Here is a 22912-nt window from a genome sequence, read left to right on the forward strand (position 1 = left end):
CCCTTGGTCACCCTTCTCCCTGTATATATGTTTTCTTACCTCGATCATCCGCTCCTGGTGGCCAGGTCCTGTGACTTCGTGGGTGTCCAGTAGAGAGCAGAGACTCAAATCGATGGACGTGTCGCGTGCGCATTTGCCTTCAGCTCACGCTGCTCTGCGTGTCCAGCTCGAACGTGCTGGGCCTGGAGTCAGAACAGCAGGTTTCTAGTCGGAGCTCGGCCCCCGTACTAATTTGGACGTCACATGAGCCGTTCAGTTGAGCTGAGCCTCAGACTCGCGAGCTGTAATAACGTGGTTAATAATCCCCGCTCTACCTGACCCATATAGTTTTTACGGGGATCGAAGGAGATAATGCTCATGAAAGCGCTTCGTAAAGTGTAACTCCTCTTACACATATGTTAGCTTCGGCGACTGGAGTCCGATGCCTGGGTCAGATTTGGCTCTGTTTACTAACGGTGTGAAAATTTGGCAGGTGGCTTAACTTCTCTGCATCTCTGTTTTTTTTTTTTGTTTATTTTCATCTGCAAAAGGTGGAGATGGCGATACTTCATCTCCCAGGCTCGGTTCCAGGAGTCGGCGATGCAATGCACGTTGTCAGCGCCCTCATCAGCACCCTCGTCCTCAGCGGCACCCAGCAGGCAGCCAGGCTCCAGACGACTGGCTCAGCTCGGTATAGCCGGGTGGCCCTGAACAGGGGCTTACGTGGTGTAAAAATGACAGTCGCGTTTAGTAGCTTTGCTGGGGCTCTAAGGGACGAGTCCTCGGAAGTAGCTGACGCTTACTGGCCGCTTACCACGTGTCCGGCACCGTTCGTTTCTAAGGACCTTCTGTGTAAATGGTCGAGTCCTGTCCACCCTCCGAAGTGGGTGCTGTACATAGCTTCATGTCACAGGCGAGGAAACTGAGGTCCAGAGAGGGTGAGTCACTTGCCCATGGCCAACGGAGCTACTCGGTCACGTCCCCGAGCCCACGTCTCCCCACCCTGCTAAAATCCAGGAGGACCAGGGACCCCCGCACTCACCGGCCATATTTTCTCCTCACGGCAGCCGGGACGAGAGTCCTGCCCCAGCAACTTGCCTGAAATGTCAGTTCCGTTCCTTCTGGTCCCCGGCCCAGATACAGCGACATTGAGAGTGCAGAACGGTGCGTTTGTGTCTGTAGTTTCCCCAGCTCTCCACGCCCCGTGTAGACGTTTCCTCAGACTTCATCCGCCGCCCCCCGTCTACGGAATGTCCCACAAGTGTTCTGAGCGCCTCACGTCAAGACCTGAACTCTGCCCTTGTGGCTTTGGGCCGTCGTTGACTCTCGCCGCGCCTCAGTCCCTTCTTCTCTGCACTAGGGAGGCCTCGCACACGGTTATCGCTGGGTTAAGTGGCATGGGGCCGGCCCGACGCCGTTGCGATACCTGTCACATGGCAAACACTAACGACATGTCTCTCCTGCTGTTTTGGACGCCGTCGGGGGGTGGGGGGAGCAGTTCTCGGGGCCTGGGGACAGTCGAAGGGTGTCACCTAGGCGTTCTGGCTTCCCCCTCCGGAGCACTTAAAATTTCCACTGGGGCCTCCTGAAAGACAGGTTGGGCAGAGCGGGGGTGGCGGGGGGGAGCAGAGAGACACAAAGGGGCGCCTTCTGACAAAGGGCCTTTTCTGCTTCGGTTCCTGTGTAGAAAACATATGCTCAGTGATGCAGGCAGCAGTTGGGTTAAAGACACACTGTAGGGCCGCAGACAAAAGGCACGTCCTCTCCGCGCATCCGCGATGCTTTTAAACACATTCACTCGTCTCACTTGTTAGGGCCTGAGCTGTCAGCTGGATCCTCCTGCAAGTGTGATTTCTTTTTCTCATTCCCTTTCAAAGGCCTCCCCGCCTTCCCCTCTCCCCCCCAGTGTTTTACACTTCATATAATCTAGTGTGCCTGACAGGCCACTTCGGCCTGCGGGCCGCCCATGCGTTGGGGGGGGGGGAGGAAGGACCCGGCCTGGAGGGGCGAGTTAGGGTCGCTTTTCCCTCGCCCGCGGATCGGGAGGCCCCGAGCCGGTTTTCGGCCAAACGTCGTCACCGGCGCAGCTGTTTGGTGCTTGGCGTAGCCGGCCACACTTCGCCTTCAGTCCGCAGGCCCGCGAACGGATGAGGACAGTGAGGGTCTTAGGAGTGGCGGCTGGGAACGGAGGGGTGGGGGGAGCATCTGCGTGTTGTGGGGTTGGCGGAGTTCTCGCTTTCCCTTGCAGGGCAGGTAGCTTTGGATGAAAAGACGAAAATAAGGCAGGGCGCCGCCGAGTTATTCGGAGAGAAGTCGGCTGTCGTTTTAGTATGCGCCCCGTGAAACGTGCACGCACGCCCATACTTCACTTCTCGGACCAGGGAGTACCGCTCCGTGCCGTGTCTGTCCTTTTAACCCTTTTTGTTTTCTTGATTGAAGGCTTTGCCGCTCTGGTAGGTTTATTTTCATGACCGCGACTTGGGAAGATAATTTTAGATGTATAACTTGTTAATTATGTATACGTACACAACATACAAGTGTTACATTGTACTTTCATGTGTAATCTGTCGGAGCTTGCATTGCAATAAACAGTCAACGAGAAAAGAAAAAAATCCTCAGGCTCCTGCTTCTGCCAGGGATGGGTCTTGCTCTAGGGCGTTTTGCCCCGCCCGCCCCCCCCCCCATTCCACAGTTTTCCCATCTACAAAATGAGAGCTCCGTGGGTGGTCACCGTACCTTGGAGAGCGTAGCGTTGTAAAGCAAAAGCACACACCTGCAAGACGATCGATGGTCAGCGGAAACGCTCCAGCGTCGTCGTAGAAATCTCGTGCTGTGTCCTCGTCATCGAGTCGGTGGCCGTGCTCGTGTTTCTTCCTCCTCGTCCCTTGCTCACGCTCTCAGTTCCACGATATCGTTAGTTAGTCGAGTCGCTCCTTCTGGAAGGTGCCGGGCACGTTCCAGGGAAGGAGAGGCTGCAGGGCGCAGGAACTCTCCCATCGGCTTAGAGCCCGAGTGGGCGGCTAGCTCATCTCAGCAGCGGAGGACTGTTACCATCCTGCTAATGAACAAGGCAGTCAGGTGGGACTCCCCCTGGGTAGGGGCTTCCGGTGCGAGGATGATTCCAACACCTAAAAGTCCTCAGACATAAAACCTCGTATAAATATTTTTCTAATGAAAAGTGCCAACACGTGTCAGAACTGACAAGGGAAACTACCGATGGCGTTAGGAGTTTTAGCGCCGTCGTTTGAAAATCCTCGGAAGGAAAACATCGCGGGAATGTATACATAGTCCCCTCACACTGAAAAGAAGCCTGCAGAGATTTTAGTAACGGGCGAAGCTCGGAGACAACAAGCCGGGGTGGAATCGTACCCGGTGGCACCTTTAGTGCCCGGGACGTCACCCAAAGCCAGTCAGGCCAGTGACAGTGTGTTGCTGAGGCGTTTCCTCCTAGCATGTAGGGGTTTTTTTTCTTGTGTTTTTTTTTTTTCTTTCTTTCTTTCTTGTTTTTAAAGAAAGCTGATGCTTCAAAAGTGAGAACGATTCCTGGGCTTTCTCGCTAAGAATAATTATGCCGTTTCTTTCACCTCTCTGTGAATCAGCTCTGGTATATAGTCCGCATGTGATCGTAAGAGGAGACGTTACTAAAACAAACAGATCTATCAGGCTTCTTGGAAAACAGAGGAGGGAAACAAGAACAATGATTTTGTAAACTCCGTAAAGGTCGGGGAAAAAAAAAAAAAAGGCTTTCGGTAAGTATGCAGAGACTCAAAATCAAATCCCATTTCCTATCATAAGAAGCCCGTTGTTTTAGCCACGGTGGTTAATGTACTGTATGTGAAAGATTTAAGACTAGTTGGAAAGCTTGGCTTCTGTTTTATTAGGCTGCTATTGAAAAGCCAACAGCCTAACTTCGACTAGGTGCTTTGAGATTTCTTAATGGGCTGTCAGGGGCAAGACAGCAGGGCTGTGCTATGCTAGGTCTTTCCTGTACATTAAAACAACAGGGGCCAAGCGATCACATACAGAAGTATGAATTACTTGATGCGTTCTCTGTTCCATATGGCCGGCCATGTCTTTGGCAATTAATCATGTGCAAAATCAGTCGAGTGCTTTCTGAAGCATTGAAGTCAACATGTAGTTGTACCTGTGCCAGTGGGGGCAGCGGGGTCGCAAGCGTGGAAGAGCGGGGCGAGGGGCTGCTGGCGCCAGGGCCCCCGCAGCTGGCTTCTATAAACAACACTTTTTTTTTTCCTTTTCACCTTTCTTCCCCCCTCCCTTTCCTTCCCTCCCTCCCTCCTTCTCTCTCTCTCTCTCCCTCTCTCCCCCCTCCCTCCCTCCCTCCCTCTCCCTCTCCTTCTCCTTCTCCCTCTCTCCCTCCCTCCTTCCCTCCCTCCCTCTCTGCCTTCCTTGGCAAACACCAAGCTGGAGCTCTGAGAGCTGGTGTCCATTCGCTGCCCGGACACCCCAGGTTAGGCAAGCGTGTCGGGGCCGGCCACCTTCCCCTCCACAGCCCAGGCCTGCCAGACGTCACCCACAGGACTGTCCTGAGCCAGCCGTCGCCCACACGAGTGTCCTGGGAGTTCCTCCAACCCCAGGTGGGCTGCTGTGAAGCCATAGCTTTTACTGAATCACATGAGATGTAGTGATTTCTGTACCGGTAGCGGGAGGAACATGGGAGGGACTATGAAAGTAGCAATTATTCAAATTCATGGCTGTGGTATTTTAGGATTTTTTAAAAAAATAATAATCAGTGGCCATATTATCTTCTGTGATCTTCCTCCCGCCCCCCAACGTTTTACCCATAGTGCAACTGGCGCTAGTAATAATAACAATTTGTAATACTCATCGGGCATTTTGTACGCGCCAAGCATTGCGCAAAGCGCTCTCCGTGGGTTATCTCGTGTAATCATCATGAGAGCTGTAGGCGCCGTAGCCTGAACCCCTTCCCAGGTGTGGAAACTGATCAACGAGACATTTCCCCTGAATTCTTTCCCCACATTCTCGATTACGCTTATAGCTCAATAGCGCACGATGGGACAGCGTTGAGATACGTCATCGGGCGAACTTCCGAGATGGCCGTTTCAAAAGAGTGGGTCTTAGAGGCGAACCCCACCACGTGCGTTTTTAGGTGAGCAGAAAAGGCTGCTTCGTCGGCAGCCTCTTGGAGACTTCAGCCTCTGTGCCTTCTTTCAAGACAGTCTCGTTTATCTCTGGCTTCCCTCGGCAAGGGGGCCCGGGAGCTGGGGAGGGCGAGGACAGCAGCCTGAAGTCGTGTAGTAGACGCGGCACCCAGGAGTGACTGGGTGTTATCTCTTGGCCGAGGTCATGCACGATGTGTTTTTTCAAATTCCGGAAACAGGGGAAAGAAAGTTTCAGCGTTGTGTCAACACGAGCACCTCCCAAAAAACCCCCCGCTCTCGGAGAAGGAGATAACGTAGGCGAAAAGGCGGAGAGGAATGTTTATTTGTTCTGCTGGGCTGTGGATCCAGGCATGCTGGAAATCCGTCGTGGTGCCCAGTCCGGTTTAGAAAACGTGGAGGCATCACTCAGCCCGGAGCTCCCGCGGCCTCACCAAAGAGCCATCTCAAACTGACAATCAGTCAATGAAGGAAGACCCGGGATCGACCTTTCTTTGATGGGACTCAGGCTATCTCAGTGGGTTCTGCGCCTTTCTTCTTTAAAAAAAAAAAGAAAAAAAGGAAAGAAAGGGGGAAAAAAAAAAAAACGTGCTCCTGGACTTTTGAAGAGGGGTGCTCTGGCTGGGCTTTTGACAGCCCATGGCCATGCCAATGGGAGGAAATAGCTCTCCCAGCCGATAACATCTTCCACCGAGTTTCTTCACAAGTGGAACCTTTAGCCCTCGTTATCAGCCCCGGCATATCTCTGTCATTTGTGTGTGCAGAGGGGGAACCACAGCCCTACCAGGGGGCAGATGTGAGGAAGGAAAGCGTCAGGATCGGCAGGTCAGGATCGGCACGGCTCTTGCGGCGGCGGCGGCGAGGGACGGGGATGGGGAGGCAGGAGAGGGGTGCACAGCCACCCCGACGTTCGTGCGCCTTTCCAAACTGCAGAGCCAGCGGCAGAAGTGTTTTGTATTTTAATGAACCGAGCCGAGGGATCGCCAGCCACGGCGGGGGAATGTCCCCTGTTTCCATGGCCTTCCTTAGAGTTCACTGATTTGGAGGGAGGATGGAGGACATGTTGAGTCTCAGAGGTTAAAGGCCATCCCATATCACAAAGAAACCGAAAGACTTAAAGACCTACGTAGACTTATCAGTAAGGAATAAATGCTGTAATTCTCTTAAAATCTCGAGAGTGTCTGAAAACCTTGTGTGCTACAAATTCTACACATCGCACACAGGTCCCTGTGTGCTCTCTTTACGACACCCTTACGACATACTGAACGTTACCGAAGGTAAAAATGTGTCCGCCAAGAGATAGGGAAAATGCTCCGTTTTCATGGAATAAATTCAGCGTTTTCCAAGAGGGGCGTGAAAGTCAAGCTCGGAATTCAAGGCCGCTTCGAGTTTTGGCTTCTGCTTTCTCCTCGAGTATCTCTCCCCTCGCCCTCCTTTTTGCTTGTGCGTTTTTCACTTAGGTTTTATGTGTAAAGCTTCAAGCTGGGAGAAACTGAAAACACTAGGGAATTCTTGGAGGTCCTTCGGATGCTGTGGGTTGCCAAAGCCTAACGCGAGTTTTCGCTCCTGAAATAGAGACTTCCTTCTTTGGCCCACTCGTTGGGAAGGTCTGCGCAGATCAAGTGTGATCACAGTATCGCAAAACTCTGCATTTTCAGACATGTCCACCCACGTGGGTAATGTTCTTCTAAGTGGTCCCCCAAGGACCGCGTGTATTTTTCTTAATGCTATTGCTTAAAAATAGTTTTACAACTTTTTCTCTTAGAATTATCGTTAAGAAGAGTGTGGCTCGAAACCAGAACTCGTTTCCCGGGTTGCGTGGGATCTCGAACAGCGCCCTCGGGCCCGTCTCGTTCGCCAGCCGTGCCCTGGCCCGCCACGTGGCTCCATTCATTCGACAGGCATCTGTCAGGAGCCACTTTCTTGGCATGGTGCCATCCTAGGCACCTCGGAGGGCGTTCATGAGAAACGGGTATGGGCCCCGTCTGTCTGTCCTAGTAGAGCTCAAACTCTGGAGGAGGAAGCGTCACGTGAATAAATAAGAGCAGTGGAGTAGGACGTCATTTGCGCGATGCTCAGGGTCGGCACGTGAGAAGGGGGGACCAGCTCTACTTAAGTTGGTAGAAGGGTGTGGTTAATGGAAGGCTCACCAGAGGAGGGGTTATTTAAGACATTTCTTAAAGAATTCGTAGTTGGTAAGCTATACAGCTAGGTACAAGTCAATATATAGTATAGAACAGACATGTATTTTCAGGGAACTGCATTTAGTTTTATATGAAATAGAAGATGATAGGCGATAGATAAATTTTGAGAGGTAAGCAGGGACCTTTATTAAGAAGCGTTTTCTTGTTTTTTTTTTTTTTTTTTTTTTTTTGTATTTTTGTATTTTCTTGTCAGGTGAAGGAATTTGGGCTTTTAACAAAGTTATCATTATTCTTCGTACCCCTCAATGTCAAGAACTGAAGCGTACATGAACAGCCGCTCTGGTTTAGCTGGGTTCTGGCTGCTGAGTCCCCTCGTCGGCTTCGACCCCGAGATACCGCCTAGAAACCCCAGGCCCTCGTGAAGACAGCTCTGAAACCACTGTACGTAATGCCAGGTTCGAATTGGAAAGGAGTGAACATGCCCAGACTTGCACTTTCAAAAGCTAATTCTTCTGGAAAAAAACATTCATGAAAGGGGCGGGATCGACCCAGAGGGCCCAGTGTGGAGGACAGTCACGGTCCAGATGAGAGGCGGCTCGCCCGGAGCCTCTGGCAGAGAGGGCGAGCTGGGTTTCAGTCCTCCGGCGTGGAGCCGAATGACCAGATTTCACGTCCGGGGACGGGGAGAGGAGGCGGGGGGCGGGGGCGGGGTGGGGGGGCAGGGGTCCAGGTGACTGGTCTGGAGGGCCGCATCGAGAGTGGCGTCGGTCACCGCTCCGGGGAAATGGGGGAGCTGGAACAGACTGACGCAAAGCACAGGCTGGCGAGCAGACGTCATCAGTTCAAACGTGGGCAAGTCGAGGCTGAAACTCCACGTGTGAGGTTCCAGGAGAGACAGCCAGGCGCCGGCCCTGGCGGGGCCAGAGCTCAGCGGGGTTCTCTTTGAAGGTAGAAGTGTAGATGGCGCTGGTCCAGTCTACAGGGGACACCCGAAGCCAGGGGAGGGCGATCGATTGCACACAGGGAGAGAGCAAGGCGGAAGGGAGAGAGGAGAGACCAGGGTGTGGCTTCGAGCTGACAGCATGTGGGGGTCTCCTGAGAGAAGCTCACACAGGGTACTAAGAAGGACAGGTGGGGCGGTGGCCCAAGAGGGAGAGGTGTCTACCAACGGAGAAACGTCAAGTGCAATCGGGACCCGTGCTAAGCATAAAACCCGCCCTCCGAAAATACAGACTTTCTGCCACGCGGGGTCTGCCCAAGGTCCCTCCCGGTTGTATCCAGGGATGGCCTGCTTTCCTCTGGAAGTTTTTCGTTGCAGGGAACAGACACTCGGAGGAATCCTTTCGTTAAAAATGGCACAACCTAGCACAAGGCCCTCACGCAAGTTTAAGAGGAAACCAGACGGTAGTAATCACGGTGGCAGACGGACTGGGAAGCCGTGCCCCCCGAGAACCTGCGGAGGGGTTCTCTTGTCATCCCCATTTCGCGGTTGCGGAAAAGGCTCACGGAAGCGGGGGGGGGGGGGGGGGGCGACAGCTGGGGTTTCCACAGCCAGCGCCGTTTTTCACGGTCTCGGTCCCTTGCTGAGAGGAGGGCGTTTCCGTAGGTTTCCGTCGAAAAAGAGCTGCTAATGAGACGGAATCCAACCTCTGGCGCGTGATCCCTGAAAGCCCCGGCGTCCTTCCCCCGCGTTTTGAGGGGAGAGGAGGGAGAACGTGTCCTTGGTAATAGGAGACGGTTTAAAAATCCGTACTTGTTCGAAGACAGTTCTGTGCTGCCAGTGACGGGAAGATGGGCTGTTTCCACTTCTCCCGTATTGTCGGCCCCCTCGGAAGGGGGAAAATCCCGCCGTTCCCGCTGCAATGGGAATACACTTGGACGCTCTGAAATTTCCTTTTGTGCAATAACTTCTCTTCCCTCTAAATTTTACGAAATACTATATTTTAGGGTCTGAAGGCTCAATCGAAGTTCACCCACCCTTTTCCAGTGTCGTTAAAAAAAAAAAAATTTTTTTTTGTAACGGAATGTGTTTTATCATTCAAATATAGTTCTCTGTGTTTTTACTACTTATTGATTAGACGTGTTTATATGTAAACGTGTTCTCTGTGTTCTTTTTTTTTTTGTCCTTACACTGTGGTGAAAATGAATTTTAAAAGATGAATTTTATCAAGTTTTCATGTGATCCAACAGTACAGTTGTGTGAGTTTTCACAGATGTATAAGCTCATGTAAGCTTATACTGCCCGTATGTGATAAACGCTCGCCCGCCCTGGTCCCCGGGACCCACTGGCTCGCTCTCCGTCCCTGTGGTTTTGCCTCTCCCAGAATGTCCAATAAATGGGATCGTTCGGTGCCCAGCCTCCTGCTGCCGGCCCCTTCCACACGGCGTGACGCCTCCGACACTCACCCCGCTGGACGCCTGCATCAGTTGCTCACCCCTTGTAATTTCCGATTGCACGTGAATGTACCATGGTGTGTTTATGCATTTACCCGCTGAAGGACATTTCAGTTATTTCCAGTTTGGGGCCATTATGACTAACGCTGTTGTAAACGTTTGTGTCCATGTTTTTGTATGAACGTGAGTTTTTATTCCTTTAGATAAATCCCCAGAAATCAGATTCTGGGTCATGTGTAAACTGTGTGTGTGTAACTGTAAGGAACCGCCGAGCTGTTGATCAGAATAGCCGTGTTTTGCATTCCCACCAGCGAGGTATAAGCTTTAAAAAACATGAATGCTATTTTTAATGCTCTTGGGTCGAGGTTGGCAAATGGCTTTTTCACAGTTCCTCAGTATTTCGCAGAGATGCCCCGGGACAAGGGGACAGCCTCCGGGTCCCCGAGAGGCTTCAGAGAACCACTCTGGTTCTCAGCTTTGTTATCCTGAGTTCCGTGTGAGACCACATTTGAGGAGAAAAGAGGTTCCTTTGTGGGGCGTTTGAAGTCCCCTGCAGCGGGGCAGCGTGTCCAGAGCGCGGTGTGGACCGTGAGTGTCCCCCAGGGAGGTGCTAGGTGGGCTCCAGGGCGGTCCCCACTGGGAGGGAGCGGCTCCCTCTTCTGCGTCTTTTCTGTCCACGTGATCATATCGAGGGAGTCTTCGTTCAAAGTCATCTGCCCATAAGGTGGCCCAACGCTTGGCATGCCCACTTTCGCGACAAGGGAGCAGGCTTCGGTCTCAGCCTTCAGCAAGCAGGCACACCTGTCTGGGATGAAACAAACTCACAGCTTGGTATTTTCTATGTCCCTTTGATGGCCACCTTCTTTCGTATGTGACAAGTGCCACTGGTGTTCCATTTTTCTTTTGAAACAAATTCGAAATGTGAGTCAATCTGTAGAAGAATCTTAACTATTACATACCGTATACACAAACCTGGCAAGAAGTAGGAGAATGTGCTAGAATGATGGAAGTTTGGGAAACTCTAAACCATGGGATCTAGTCATTTAGGTGGACTTGGAAGTGAATCCTTTTGTGATGAGAGCTCTTTATATAATAGTACTTTCTTAAAAAGGAGCAGCCGTCCATTGCTTTTTGCTTTTTTATTTTATTTTATTTTTTATTGCAGTACTTGTTTTTCAAGTTCCTTCTTTAGTCACCGATTTGACAAATATTTGTTATGAAAAGTCATTAGGCACATAGGGGTGAAGTAGTGAGCTAAACAGACACGGTTCCCGGCCCTCGTGAAACTTCCTTTCTTCAGTCTTTCCTCCTTCCTGTCTGTTCTGGGAGAATAAGGGCCTCTGGATAAAATTTCGATGATGGGAAAGGCAAAGAAGAGATAAATAACTTAAAAAAAATAAAGTTTTTTAAAGACAGTCAATGGAGAAAGAATTTTACTTTCATCGTGTCTTTGGAGCCATCCAGATGTGTCCTTTTTTCTTCTGTTCGAAGCGTTTTGCATTTGGGGGAAATAGCGTGTGCCCGCAGGCGTGGTGATGAACTACGTGGCTTTCTGAAGTCCTGACCAGCTTTACGTACGCGAGGTCGGACGTGGAGACCAGGAGCCGCACGGCGCTGGTGGAAGGCCCTCCGACGCCAGGACCTCTCTGAAATTGGACATCTTTTATGCTAGAGGTCACAAATCGACAGCTGTCTGAGCTCTAGTGTTTCTTGTTTAGCCCACATGATATTTAATTTTTTTTTTAAAAAAAGAATTAGTTTCTCACATTTAAAAATCAGGAATTTTCAAAAACAAAAACAACGAAACAAAAGAAAAAACAACCCACACAGATTTCGTGTTTATTTTGAAAATTCACGAATCCAGCACCCGCAAACCAGCTTTTCTGAATGGCGGGCTTGGCTGCCGCTTGTAGTGGCCGCCCTGATAGACAGAGCTTATGCCGCCTTCAGGTCCCCCCTGCGTAACCCGCTCACACCGCCTCCTTGGCCCTAGTGGGTGTTTGAATTTGCACCCCGTGCCTTAGGCCTTTGGAGCCCGGGCTTCTTGCCATAGAATTGCCTAGAGAAACTGAGCATCCTCCCCTGTGCAGGAAGGCTGAAATGCTGTCGCCCTGGAGACTCATTGAGCATCCAGCTGGGTATATTGCCCAGTGCAGGAGACGTAATTCCGGACCTAGGAGGCGGGGGTCAGGCTCCTTTTCCTGGTTACTGCCAGTCAGGTTAATTTTGGATCCTTCACAGTGGAGATGCTATTTCCTGTTGGACTCTCTTTGTCTTAATTTCTTTGTATCCTCTCTGAATCCCTTTATAGGGTTTTTGATTGTAAGCAACAGAAACAGATTCTGCTGCATCTGAACAAAGTGTGGGACTTTATTGAAAGGATACCTCAGGGTACCAAAAGAAAGGAAAATGACCTGGACTCGCAAACGTCAGCCTCCAAATAGTTTCCCCTTCTTTGTCATTCTTCTTAAGTGTCTGAAGCCCTGGAAAAGAGAACCAGGTCGGCCTGGCTCACATCCATGACTGGGGAGAGCGGGACGTTTTGGTTGACGGCCCCTCTAAGACCACATACGATCAGAGACTTCCTCAGAAGGAGCTCTGGGTGCCGTAACAGGACAGGGGGACCCGGCGTGCATGGGAGGCAACCAGCAGGACACATGGTCCCTGCACCTCTTCTCAGGGTCGTCGAGAAGCTATTAGATGTGCACCGTAACGTGCCGCTGCGGAACAAGGGTGTGGCATTGCCTGCGGCGTGAGGGCCAGACCGTGAGCGTGCCCTGAAAGGAAGGTGTTGGCATCAGTTGGACACGGAGTACGTCGAGTGACTCGAACAAAGGGAGGTGACAGTTTCATTCCTTTTAGCAGTGGCTTCGGTTATGCCGTCTCCAAACTTTAATTGGGAAACAGCATTTATCGACTCTAAAGGCTTCTACTCCAGTTACGTGACGGTAAATCCACGCGCCGAAAAGTCCCACGAGATTACGACTTGAAAGACATCTGCTCATTCAAATTTCAGATACCAGTAGGATGCTTTTCATTGTTTCCTCACTGGTTCTCAGAGTGTTGCATAATTGTGCATGTTCGAAATGACGTGCGTAACAAAGAGTTGTGGATAAAGTTGAACCGACAGTTTCGAACTTGCATTTGGATGTGAGGCCGCTTGCTGGGTGAGCAGGGTGTCGTGTGCTCGGGTTCCAGCTGCTTCTCGAAGCAGCGCCTGACATTTCCCGGTGCTGGGTGGAGGTCCGAGTGTTGCATACTCACCTGTGAGCCCTTTTTTTTTTTTTTTAAGGGCCTTGGTCATGACCATAGTATAAGTGTTCCTTCCCCAAATCACAAGTCTATGTGCGTAAGCATCCTTGCACATCTTATTTGAAATATGCAGTGGATTTTCAAAGCTGGGACGATATTCACGGAGCTATAGTGCTTTTTTTTTTTTTTTTTTTTGTGCTGTTATTCTTTCTTTCTTTGCAAGATCTTGATTTGCAACCAGCAATGACAATGAGGGGACCAAACAACAACAACAACAACAAAACAAAAAGCAAATTGCCGGCATGGCTGGCAAAGGAAATTCATGACTCACATAAGAAAGACAGTGCAGAAAGCCTCAGCCGGGCGGCGGGCCGCAGAGACAGGGAAAGTCAGAGACTGCTCTTTTTTTAAAAGGCAAAACAAACAACTCGCAGTGCAGGGTACGTGAAAATCATTTCTAATAATAGCTCATGGTAGGCAATTCCCAGGGGGGGAAAAAAAAATCATTGGTGTGCCGAGGAAATTAGAGTGAGGACGCCCAGGATCTTGATGTGTTACTTAAGGCAGTGGGGCTTTAGAGTTTACCTCTGTGCCATGTACATTGATTAAATACAAAATATATGCCGGCCATTTTTGACCATCATTTACCGTATTGATTTGTTAGCAGGGGAACTGTAATAAAGAAGCCATTGATTTACTGTCCTTATTTGCTTATGGGCTTTTTTTTTTTATCATTATTAATTTTGCACTTTTTCTCTCTCCTTTCTTCGGATCCTTCCTCCTAGACAAATGCAGTGCTTCGCGAAGCGAGAAGAGAGGGGGCCCCCACGGAACAGAGGCAGGAGATCGCGGCTGCCGTCCTCGCCTCGCTCGCGACACGCCAGAACCTGAGGCAGGAGTGGCGCACCAGGTCAGGTCCCTCACGAAACAAGGGGGGCGCGGGGGCGGGGGGTGTCTGTTGACCCGGAGGAGCAAGGGCCGTCTCTGGCTAAGTCCTTCCTCGTGGCCCGTCTCGTCCTTCTCATTCGCGAGGCCGTGAAAAGATAAGCAAGTCGCCGATGATTTCAGCTAACGCCGTCTCCCCCGTACTCGGTTCCCCCATCAATTGGGGGAGAGGTGCCTGGTGCCGTCCGTAGGTGTATGTGACGTATCCCCGAGTCTAACGCTTAGCCTCGGTGTCGGCATCTCGAGCGTAATGTGGTGTGAGCACCGGATGCGAGCGAGCCCTTGCAGTCGACGGTCTGAAAGGCGGGCCTTGCCGTTCGGCGCGGGCCATGTCGGGGAGACCCACGCAGCGCCTTCCTGTCAGTGGGGAGAGGCGCGTTGCTTGTCTACCAACCTCGTGTTTAGAACGGACCAAGGAGGAATTCCTTGGGCGTCAGCATAATTTCTTCGCACACAGACTTGCCTGTAGTTAGAAAGCTGTGATTGGTAGAACGTCTTTACAAAGAAATCATCGGTTTTCACAGGGTGGATGCTTGTGTACTAAACATCACGTTATCCTGCTCTTATTTGAACAATATTTGATGGGCGGAAGGCTGGAAGTCGTGTGTCCACGTGTTAGGGTTATCCTTTAGATTGGTAGTCTGTAAAAACTGTTGAATTATCATCTGTCTCTAAGCAAGAGGGAGAGGAGTTGGGAGGACCATGGCTATATTTTGTCTCAGAGTCTTATCTGATGCTTAAGAATTCCGTGCGCCTGGAGTCGAGAACACTTATTGATAACCATAATATACCCCAAATGAGTTCACGCAGCAAAATTTACAACAACTGATGGCTTTACTAGTAACAGTTATCATACAAATGGATGTGTCTCAGTAAGGCTGAAGATGAGAATTTTCCAAGAAAGAAGACAGGGTCGAGCAGGAACTCTCCATTCTGACTGGGCACCAGAAAGCAGCGTTTTCAACTACGTGCATTCCCTCTAAATTCAGACTTGGCGTTGAGACAACAATTTAAAAATTCCCAGTGATAGCCTCTCTACCTCTCTTATAATAATAAGTAAATGGCAGTTTCAACTACAGTCATTAAATGATGTCCAGTTCAAGTTTCAGTAATTAATTTTGCAATTCTCTTCGTGTCACAGTGTAAGTGTGTAGATTCAGTAAAGTACGCATATTTGGTTAAAGAATGAAATCTTAGTGTGGGGACATCTAAGAGGTTTTTGTCCCTCTGTGTTTATCTCTGTGTTTATCTGGTGATTCTGATTAAATAGGAAAGGGAGGAAGGAGGGGGAGAGAGAGAGAGAGAGAGAGAGAGAGAGGAGAGAAGGAAGACAGAAGAAAGAAAGAATTCCTCTCTAATCTCTCTCCCACCACCCCTCTTCCTCCAAAGACAGCACAGCTCAGAGACCGAATGTTGAGAACGGGCGGCTTCTGTCGAGTGCATTTGGTTTGTTAACGAAAGTTTCCTAATTCCCCCGAATCATCCGACAACGTGGCCGAAAGGGCCTGTTTAAGAGGAGTCTGGTTTCAGCGCTTCTGGCCGTTACCAGGAGCAGCTTAATCAGGGGCTGGAGCCAGCGCTGAAGTTGATGTAGTCTAGCATCTGGAACGAAGCCTCTCCAGCCCTCGGGCGCGGGAGGGGCGCGGGGGGCCGCCCAGCCCTGATGCTGCGCAGGCCTCCTCGAAACTAAACACCTGAAAGGAACTTCCAAGACGGTGCTGCTGTCTGGAGGCCTCCGAAGGAAAAGCTTCCCGGGTGTTAAACAACCCTCCCACCCCCGCTCCAGCCCCGTCTGATCTGCCCCGTCCCGGGGACCTGCCCGAAAGACTCGTCCACGGGATCCGGGCACACAGCCTGTCACCGCGTGCCTTCCCTTCCCTCGCCGACGCTTCCTCGGGCCGCCCGGCGACGGCCGTTGCCTCGCGTGGTGGTGAAAGTCGTGCCGTGTCCACCATGGCACTCAGCCAGCCGCCTGTGCCCGAGAGGGTCCCACGCTCACAAACGTGTCCCCACGGAAGATCGTTAGCGCTCGCCCAAGGCCGAGCGACAGGCCGCAGTACCTTCCTTTCACCAGAGGCATCAGGGGGATCCGTTAGTTTAGAGACTAGAAATTTTCCCCACGGAATGTTAATCACAGGTGACAGTTGTCACCTGGCAGGGCACGTGAGAGAATGTGCCGCCAACAGCACGGCTTTGGGAACTCGGGGCCCGCGGAGACCCCGCGGCTGGCAACAGCTCCCCGTCCGCTGTCACAGGGACTCCCCGCCTCCCCCGTCGGCAGGTTCATCTGTGGGAATGACATCGGGGGGGAATCTTACGCGAAATTTGTGACTTGGTTTTAAAATACTTTTGTATCTCTCAGGCCAGGAGCCAAGGCATTGTTTGGGGCTCGCTCAAGTCCCTTAAACCGAAAGCACATGTTCCCTGTGATTCAGCGTTTGGAGGAAAGTGTCAATGCCGCATGACTCGGGGTAACCGAGCCTGTCACAGCGTCCCACAACCCCGCGATTCCAGAGGCCCATCTGAGTGCTGTGGGTTTCCTGCCCCAAGCTCCGTAATCCCATAAACAACCCTCTCCAAATAGGCTTATTAGGGCTGTCTGTTCCCTTCCCCGGAGTTGAATGATCCGCAATGCGCCGGGAGAACTGTGCGAACGCGGGGTAAGTGTTAACAGAAGTGGCCCAGAATCTCTGAGGATTCGGCTTTGTTTATACAGTCCACTCTGCCTGACGGACAGCTCGTTACAGCTTTTAAAGAACTGGGCCAGCCCTCTGATCTGACCCCTTCTTGACCTCTGCAGCCCAAAGGTCAGTCTGCAGCTAATAAACTCCGAGGGTCTGAGGGTCTACTGTAGGAAAAGGCAGGGAAAAAAAAAAAAAAAGGCAGAAAAAGAGCAGCTGCGAGGACCGGGTAGCCCCGGATCGGCTGCTTTAAGGTCACTCTCCGATAATGAAAATGATTACCAAATTATATGGAAGTTTAACCGCAGTAGTGAGTGAGAGGAGGGCGGAGCCCAGCGTATTAGGTTTGATAAATGAACTGTGAAGAGGCCCATCTGGCTCTCAGCATCTTTTCTCCCCTTCTCTCCCGACCAACGGGAAACACTTTAAAATAACAGCAGTACATATAGACTCAATGACCCATGCGAGGAGCTGGAATGGATTAAGATTTAATGGTGACAGTGGAAGAAATTATCATTTGAAAAGTGTGCCCGAGAAAGGTACAGTTCAGTGTCCACACCCGAGTTGTTTTTTTTTTTCCTAAATAAAATGGAGTAACAATCGGGCGCCTTTGTTTATCTTACACAAATCCCCGGCGTCTTTCCCAGATTGCTGACGATTTCGAGGGCGTGTTTGTTGTGGAATGATTGTTTGTCGTCGGCTCAAGGAACGGAAAGGGCCTCCTCTGCCTCGAACGTATCAGAGTGAGAGTCACATGTTTTATTCCCGTCTGCTCGCTCAGTTGAGAGAACACTGGGTAAATCGAGTGTTAGAGAAAACGCTTCTCCAGGAAAAGTTGCGATCCATTTCAAAGTCTTGCCACGGAACATTGCACCTTTTCTGATGATATGTGTGTGACTCTTGCACACCGTTTGATTCTTACAACCTGGCAGTTTTTTGGTTTTTTTTTTTCCTGTAAAAATTAGAAGAAAGCACATACGCGAGGAGATGCGTTTGCTCCTGTCTTTATCCCTTTCTCAAAGAACGACCGTCGCGCCGCTAATCAGTGCCCGCAGCGGGTTCGCTCACCGTTAACCGATGAGAGCGATCCGTTTAAGGCCCTCGCCCCGCTTCCGGGGCACCGGGCGTCCTGGCCCGTGACGGGTGACCCTGGGGCTCCCAGAGGTCTGGCGTCCTCTTCACGGGCCGTGGGCGCAGCAAGAATGATGTAATAAGCGTCTCTCAAAGTGCGTAGCCCCGCCGTCTACGAAAGGCCGCGGCAGACGCCGTGCACGGGAGGATCACGCAGCGGCCAGCGTGAGAACGTCCCCGGGGACGGGAGGGTAGCAGGATCCCAGGAAGAGGCGGTGGAGGGCCAGGTGTCCGGAGAAGACAGGAAGTGGCGGCCATCGTCCCCACGGCAGAGTGGCCGGGGAAGTGTTTAATGACGGGCGGCTTTGAAGACGGCCGCACTGTTGAAATCCTCAGCGCGAACTGCGTTGTCTACGTGATGCAGGCCTCACCCAGGCGATAATTATGTTTAAGGTAGAAGAAGAAGAAAAAAAAGAACGCCTCTGAGTGTTATCCAGGGTCGGCGTACCTTCCATCTCCGCGTTTGCCTTGACCGTGTGTGTCCCCGGGTGTTCCCGAGTGAGCGGGAAGTTACCGGGCGGGTGAGGCGGAGCGATGTGGACCTCTTTTAGGGTGAACTGTGCTTTTTAACTTCGACGCCTTTGATTCTATGCTAAGTCAGGTACGAATACAAAAAAGAAGACAAAACCCAGGCCATCGCGGTTTTTAAAAATTGAGATATAGCTCCCAGAATATACGATCTCCCATAACATAAACTAGTGTTTTTTTTTTTTTTTTCGCCGTCTTCACAGGGTTGCGGGACCACCGGCCTTAGCAGCTCCAGCTGCTCACAGCTGCTCCCAATGCCCCCTCCTCCCTCCTCCCTGGCAACCGCTTTCTGTCCCTGTCGATTTCCCTGTTCCGAACATTTCACGTGAATTGGAGCCGTCAGCGGCCTTTCGTATCTGGCTTCTTTCATTAGCTTAGCGTGTTCGGAGTTCATCCATGATGTAGCATGGAAGTACCTCATTCCTTTTTATTTGCCTAGTAATAGTCCGCTGCGTGGACATACCGCATGTTCGGTCATCATTACTCATTCATCAGTCGATGGGCATCCGGGCTGTTCCCACCTTTTGGCGGTTATGAGGAAGGATGCTCTGAACATCGACCTGCGGGTTTCCGCCCCTCCGAGCGTGTGCCCAGGAACGGAGTTGCAGAGTCACATGGTGTCGATGCGTTCGACTTCTGAGGAGCCGCCAGGCCATTTTCTGCATCCGTGGCACCATTATGGTTTCGATTTGCATTCATTCCTCTGATGACTAGCGACGCCGAGCATCTTTGCGTGTGCTCATTGAAGACCAATTCGTTTTCTGTTAGGAGGTTTCCAAACGTGGCAGAATCGTACTCGGCTTGCTGGGCCGATGGAGTTCCCAACGGCTTGGTTGCGAGAACGCGGCTGTGCCCTTTATCTCTCCGCGTGTGGCCCAGCCACCTTGTTTCTGGGGATCCCTGACGTGTGTCTTCCGCATTCTCTTACGTTTCTCTCATTACGGCATCTCCGAGCATTGCACGCTGGCCAGGAATATAGCCCGATTAAATGGAAAGTCTGTCCACTTGCAGCTCCTCAGATTTCTAGGCTCAAACAGGACTTATCCCGATTCCCGTAGTAGGCAACGTCATTCAGGTCCGGTGAACCTTAAAATGGTGCTGAGAACTGTTTAAAGAAATGTTCATGGCAGCTTCTTAGAAAAGCGTTTAGAACTACTTCCTTCCAGTTATAAGTAGCTGTCTAGACCTGAATGGTAGCTGCCCGTATTGAGCTTTGGTGGCTAAAAAAAAAAAAAAAAAAGAAACCTACTAAGTCAGCCCTTTTTCTGGACAAGTGACACAGCCATCTTATTGTTGACCAGCCTTCCATTCTCCACAACCCCGGCCATCCCCCCTCACCTCCGGGACGGGTCCCCTTTGCATATCTTTGTCACAAAGGCTGCTTCCGATCCGTATTGCGTCATGAGCAGGATTTACTTTTCTAAGGATTTACTGCTCTGGGTACGACAGGTAAAACAGTTTGTGCAAATCTCTCATGCGGGTCGACTCCGGACCTAAGGCTGGCGTGTTGGATTTTCTCCGTGGGGAGCTGGTGTCTCCCTTTGCCCCCTGGCAGGCCTGAATTATATGCACAACTGAGCAGTTGGCCCAGAATTAACTTATTTTTGGAGAATTTGTTATGTACAGGGAACTGAGCGAGGTGCGTCGGGAAGCCGCCAGCCTGCACCCTGTCACTGAGTTTTGTCTGAGGCACTGTTAGAAGCGGAAAGATGACTCGGCAGTGGCATCTTCTGCACGGGGACTTAGAGTTTGGCAGAAGTTAAGGAAAGGAGTAACTGGCGCGTATGATACGTGTACTCGGTTCTGTGTTTACATGGTCTCATCCCCGAGCCCTTCTTGGAAGTGAGTTAGATAGAACTGGAAGAGAAAAGGAAGACCGGGGGAGGAGAAAGCCCCCCTTCGGGTCCTGCCTCTGAACTAGGGGATGGGTTTCAGGCCGGGAGGGGCAAAGCCGGGGCCCAGCGTGGAGCTTCAAGTCCCTGTTTAACCTGCTCCAGGCACCTCCTCTTTGCCGGTTACCTGCTCATGTCCTGATGTGGCTTTAATGATGTCCATGGAGCCATGAGCATCCATCCGCCTTGGTGACTCGGCGTTTGGGCCCAAATGTGATTTCCGTCCTGGGGAATTGTGATCAGAAAAAGTAGAATCACTGGCCTTAAGAATGGGCCGTGAGACGGTGAGGCTGATGCAGTTATCGTCTGAGACCACAGGCGACTGAGTCATCTGAGCGTGGCAGCTGCCGTCACTTGAGCTGGAGGGAGTGGCTGCTCCTCCTGGCAGAGGTGTTGGGGAGCGAGGCCTTGTGGCATGCACAGTGGGGTAGCTGCCCGTTGCTCCCGGCTGGAGCTTCGGGGCGAGCATGAGGAGGAGGCGAAGGCGAGTCTGGGGGGACGCGAGGGGGCACGGGCCTGCTGGGGGCCGCCGATGCCTTTCATTTTCCGTGCGTCCGTCCCATGTCCTCAGCTAATCGTCCTCTCTGCTCTCTGCCGCCCTTAGCAGAAGAACATCCTCCATGTCTCTGAACCAGATGACTCCATAAAACCCGGTAACTCCATAAAACCTCCTCATGAATGTGTAAGAATCGGAACATTGTATACATTTAGAGCAAGGATTTACATGAGTCTGGAGATGGGGTTACCCTTTTTTTCCCAAGATACAGCAACTGTATCTTAAGGAGTCAAGTGCTATTAATGTGTGATGACCGTTGTTACTGTCATTATTTGAACGGTTTTATGGGGGACAAAAGCCGCTTGACGCGTGCGCATCTTATTTATAAAATCAGCACACAGACTGCAGCGTGAGCTCTGCTCCTGGCACGTTGCTGGCTGTTTCTGACAGGCAGTGCTTCTTAAACTTTTTGAGAAAACATCCATTTATTCATTTACTTATTCGATAAATGCATAGTAAGTGCCTGCCATTTTCCAAGCACTGTTCCAGGCACCAGGAAACACAGCCGTGAAGAAAATGGATGAAAGTTCTTCTTTCATGGACCTTATGCTCTGGTAGAATGACAGACCGGAACTCTTTTTTCCTAAGTGGACTTCCAAACATTTTCTTTTAAAGAAATGTACATTGTTACCACGTCCCGCATCTCAACAGTACGCAGCGGAGCCAAAATACAGACGCTCGGTTGAGATAAAGATACACAATTTTCTCTTCCGACCCTCGTCGTAGAGCGGCCACCTGCTCGGACATGCGCGGTTGTACTCCCCCGCGTTCGTGAGTCGTTCGTGGGACACCGCCGTCCCGGAACACAGCACCCTCGGGAGTCTACGCCATTAATTTCTCCTGCGGTAATCTGCACCCTGGTTCCCAGTAACTTCAAAAAATAAATAAATAAAGTGTCGCCTGAAAGGCCTTCGCTTTAAGGAAAGCTTAAATCCAGGTCACAGCTGTTTCTTAAGAGGGAGCCGGAGAAGCCGTGCCTGTCTCGTAGGATGTGTGATGTTACCGTGTGGGTTTCTTCCTCCGCCGGGCCCTGCGCTAGGCACTGTCACGGAGAAGTGACAGACGGGGCCCCGGACTCCAGTTCGAGTCCTGTTGCCAGCTGGCTATATATAGATGCCGGGCATGACACAGACGCTGGGCCTCAGCGACTTCATCTCAGACAGACCCGGCTCGATCCAGGCAACCCGGAAGACGGGTCAGCCCTGTGGGTGGGGTCCCCCGTTGCCGCCGAAGGTGGGGAGGGGGTTCCTCCTCTCGCCTTCTGCCTCCACTGCCCTCGTGCTGATTTCCGTGATAATGGCTGCTAACGTTTGTTGAGAACTCATCTAAGGGCCAGAGTTTTAAACGCTTCACGAGATAAGAGTAACTCGCTCAAAACAACACGACCAGTAAGGAGTGGAGATGGGACGTACGCCGGGACGGCCCAGCCCAGACCGCCACTGTGTGGCCTCCAGCAGGACGGTGACAAGGCGCGTGCTCACTGGGGGCCTTGCCTCGGTCTCACCGTATCCGTCGGGCCCAGGGCCCTCCCAGGAGCCTTCCCAGGGTGCACGCAGACAGACGGGCGTGGCTCTCTAAAGATTTCACACTGTTTCACACTGTTTCACACTGTTTAGTTGTGGGGCATCGCTCTCTAAAGGAAAGAATTTCCAGGTCCTGCTCTATAAGTAAATTCCCCTTACCGTAAATCTTCTAAAGGAAAGTTATTACCTGTAGCTAGCTATGCCATTTCTTCTATACTGGTTACGATCTTTTAGAAGATGGGAGAGTGGGGGTTCAGGGGAGAGCATCAAAGTTCAGCCTCCGAGAAGCTCTAAATCCTCCAGATGGCGTCATTTGGGGGCCGGGTTCATCAGTCAAGGCCGATCTGAGTAGAAGAAGGGGCGGCATTTTTCTCCTCCGTGACGGGTTCCTCCCCAGCTGTCTGTGTCCAGGGAACAGTTCACCACACATGAACAGTAGTCATTTTTTTCTCTCTTGGGGTGTCCCAAGTGCATTTTGCAAATTCGCTCTATAACGTGTATTCCAGATTCCACATCGGAGTTTAACTTTGGCTTTCAGTTGAGGAAATAATGGGGGAGGGGGGGCGGTGGGGAGGGAGGAGAAGGGGCTAAGGAACAGCTCTCCCGGCCTGTAGGGGACACTGTTGCATCATTTATCAGAACACGCTTCAGTATCTTGTCCCAGGACAAAAACAAAACAAAACAAAACAAAAAACAAAAATAGGGCAGTCACCTTAACATTGCGTACTAGAATTATTTGAGCGAGTCCC

General features: G+C 51.3%; 1 protein-coding gene across 4 annotated transcripts in view; it reads left to right on the top strand.

Annotated features, from left to right (window-relative positions):
- Positions 1-22912, top strand: part of FTO (FTO alpha-ketoglutarate dependent dioxygenase) — a 310416-nt gene that overhangs the window by 155291 nt on the left and 132213 nt on the right. For 3 of the 4 annotated variants that reach the window (XM_016142382.2, XM_036231278.1, XM_036231279.1), the window contains exon 8: positions 13693-13817. In XM_016142382.2, coding sequence (XP_015997868.2) covers positions 13693-13817 — 125 coding nt within the window. Of the gene's footprint in view, positions 1-13692; positions 13818-20688; positions 22239-22912 lie in introns of those variants that run through there. The other variant, XM_036231280.1, reaches the window with a different exon arrangement.

Source organism: Rousettus aegyptiacus, unplaced genomic scaffold, assembly GCF_014176215.1.
Source record: "Rousettus aegyptiacus isolate mRouAeg1 unplaced genomic scaffold, mRouAeg1.p scaffold_m13_p_14, whole genome shotgun sequence".
Taxonomy (NCBI): Eukaryota; Metazoa; Chordata; class Mammalia; order Chiroptera; family Pteropodidae; genus Rousettus; species Rousettus aegyptiacus.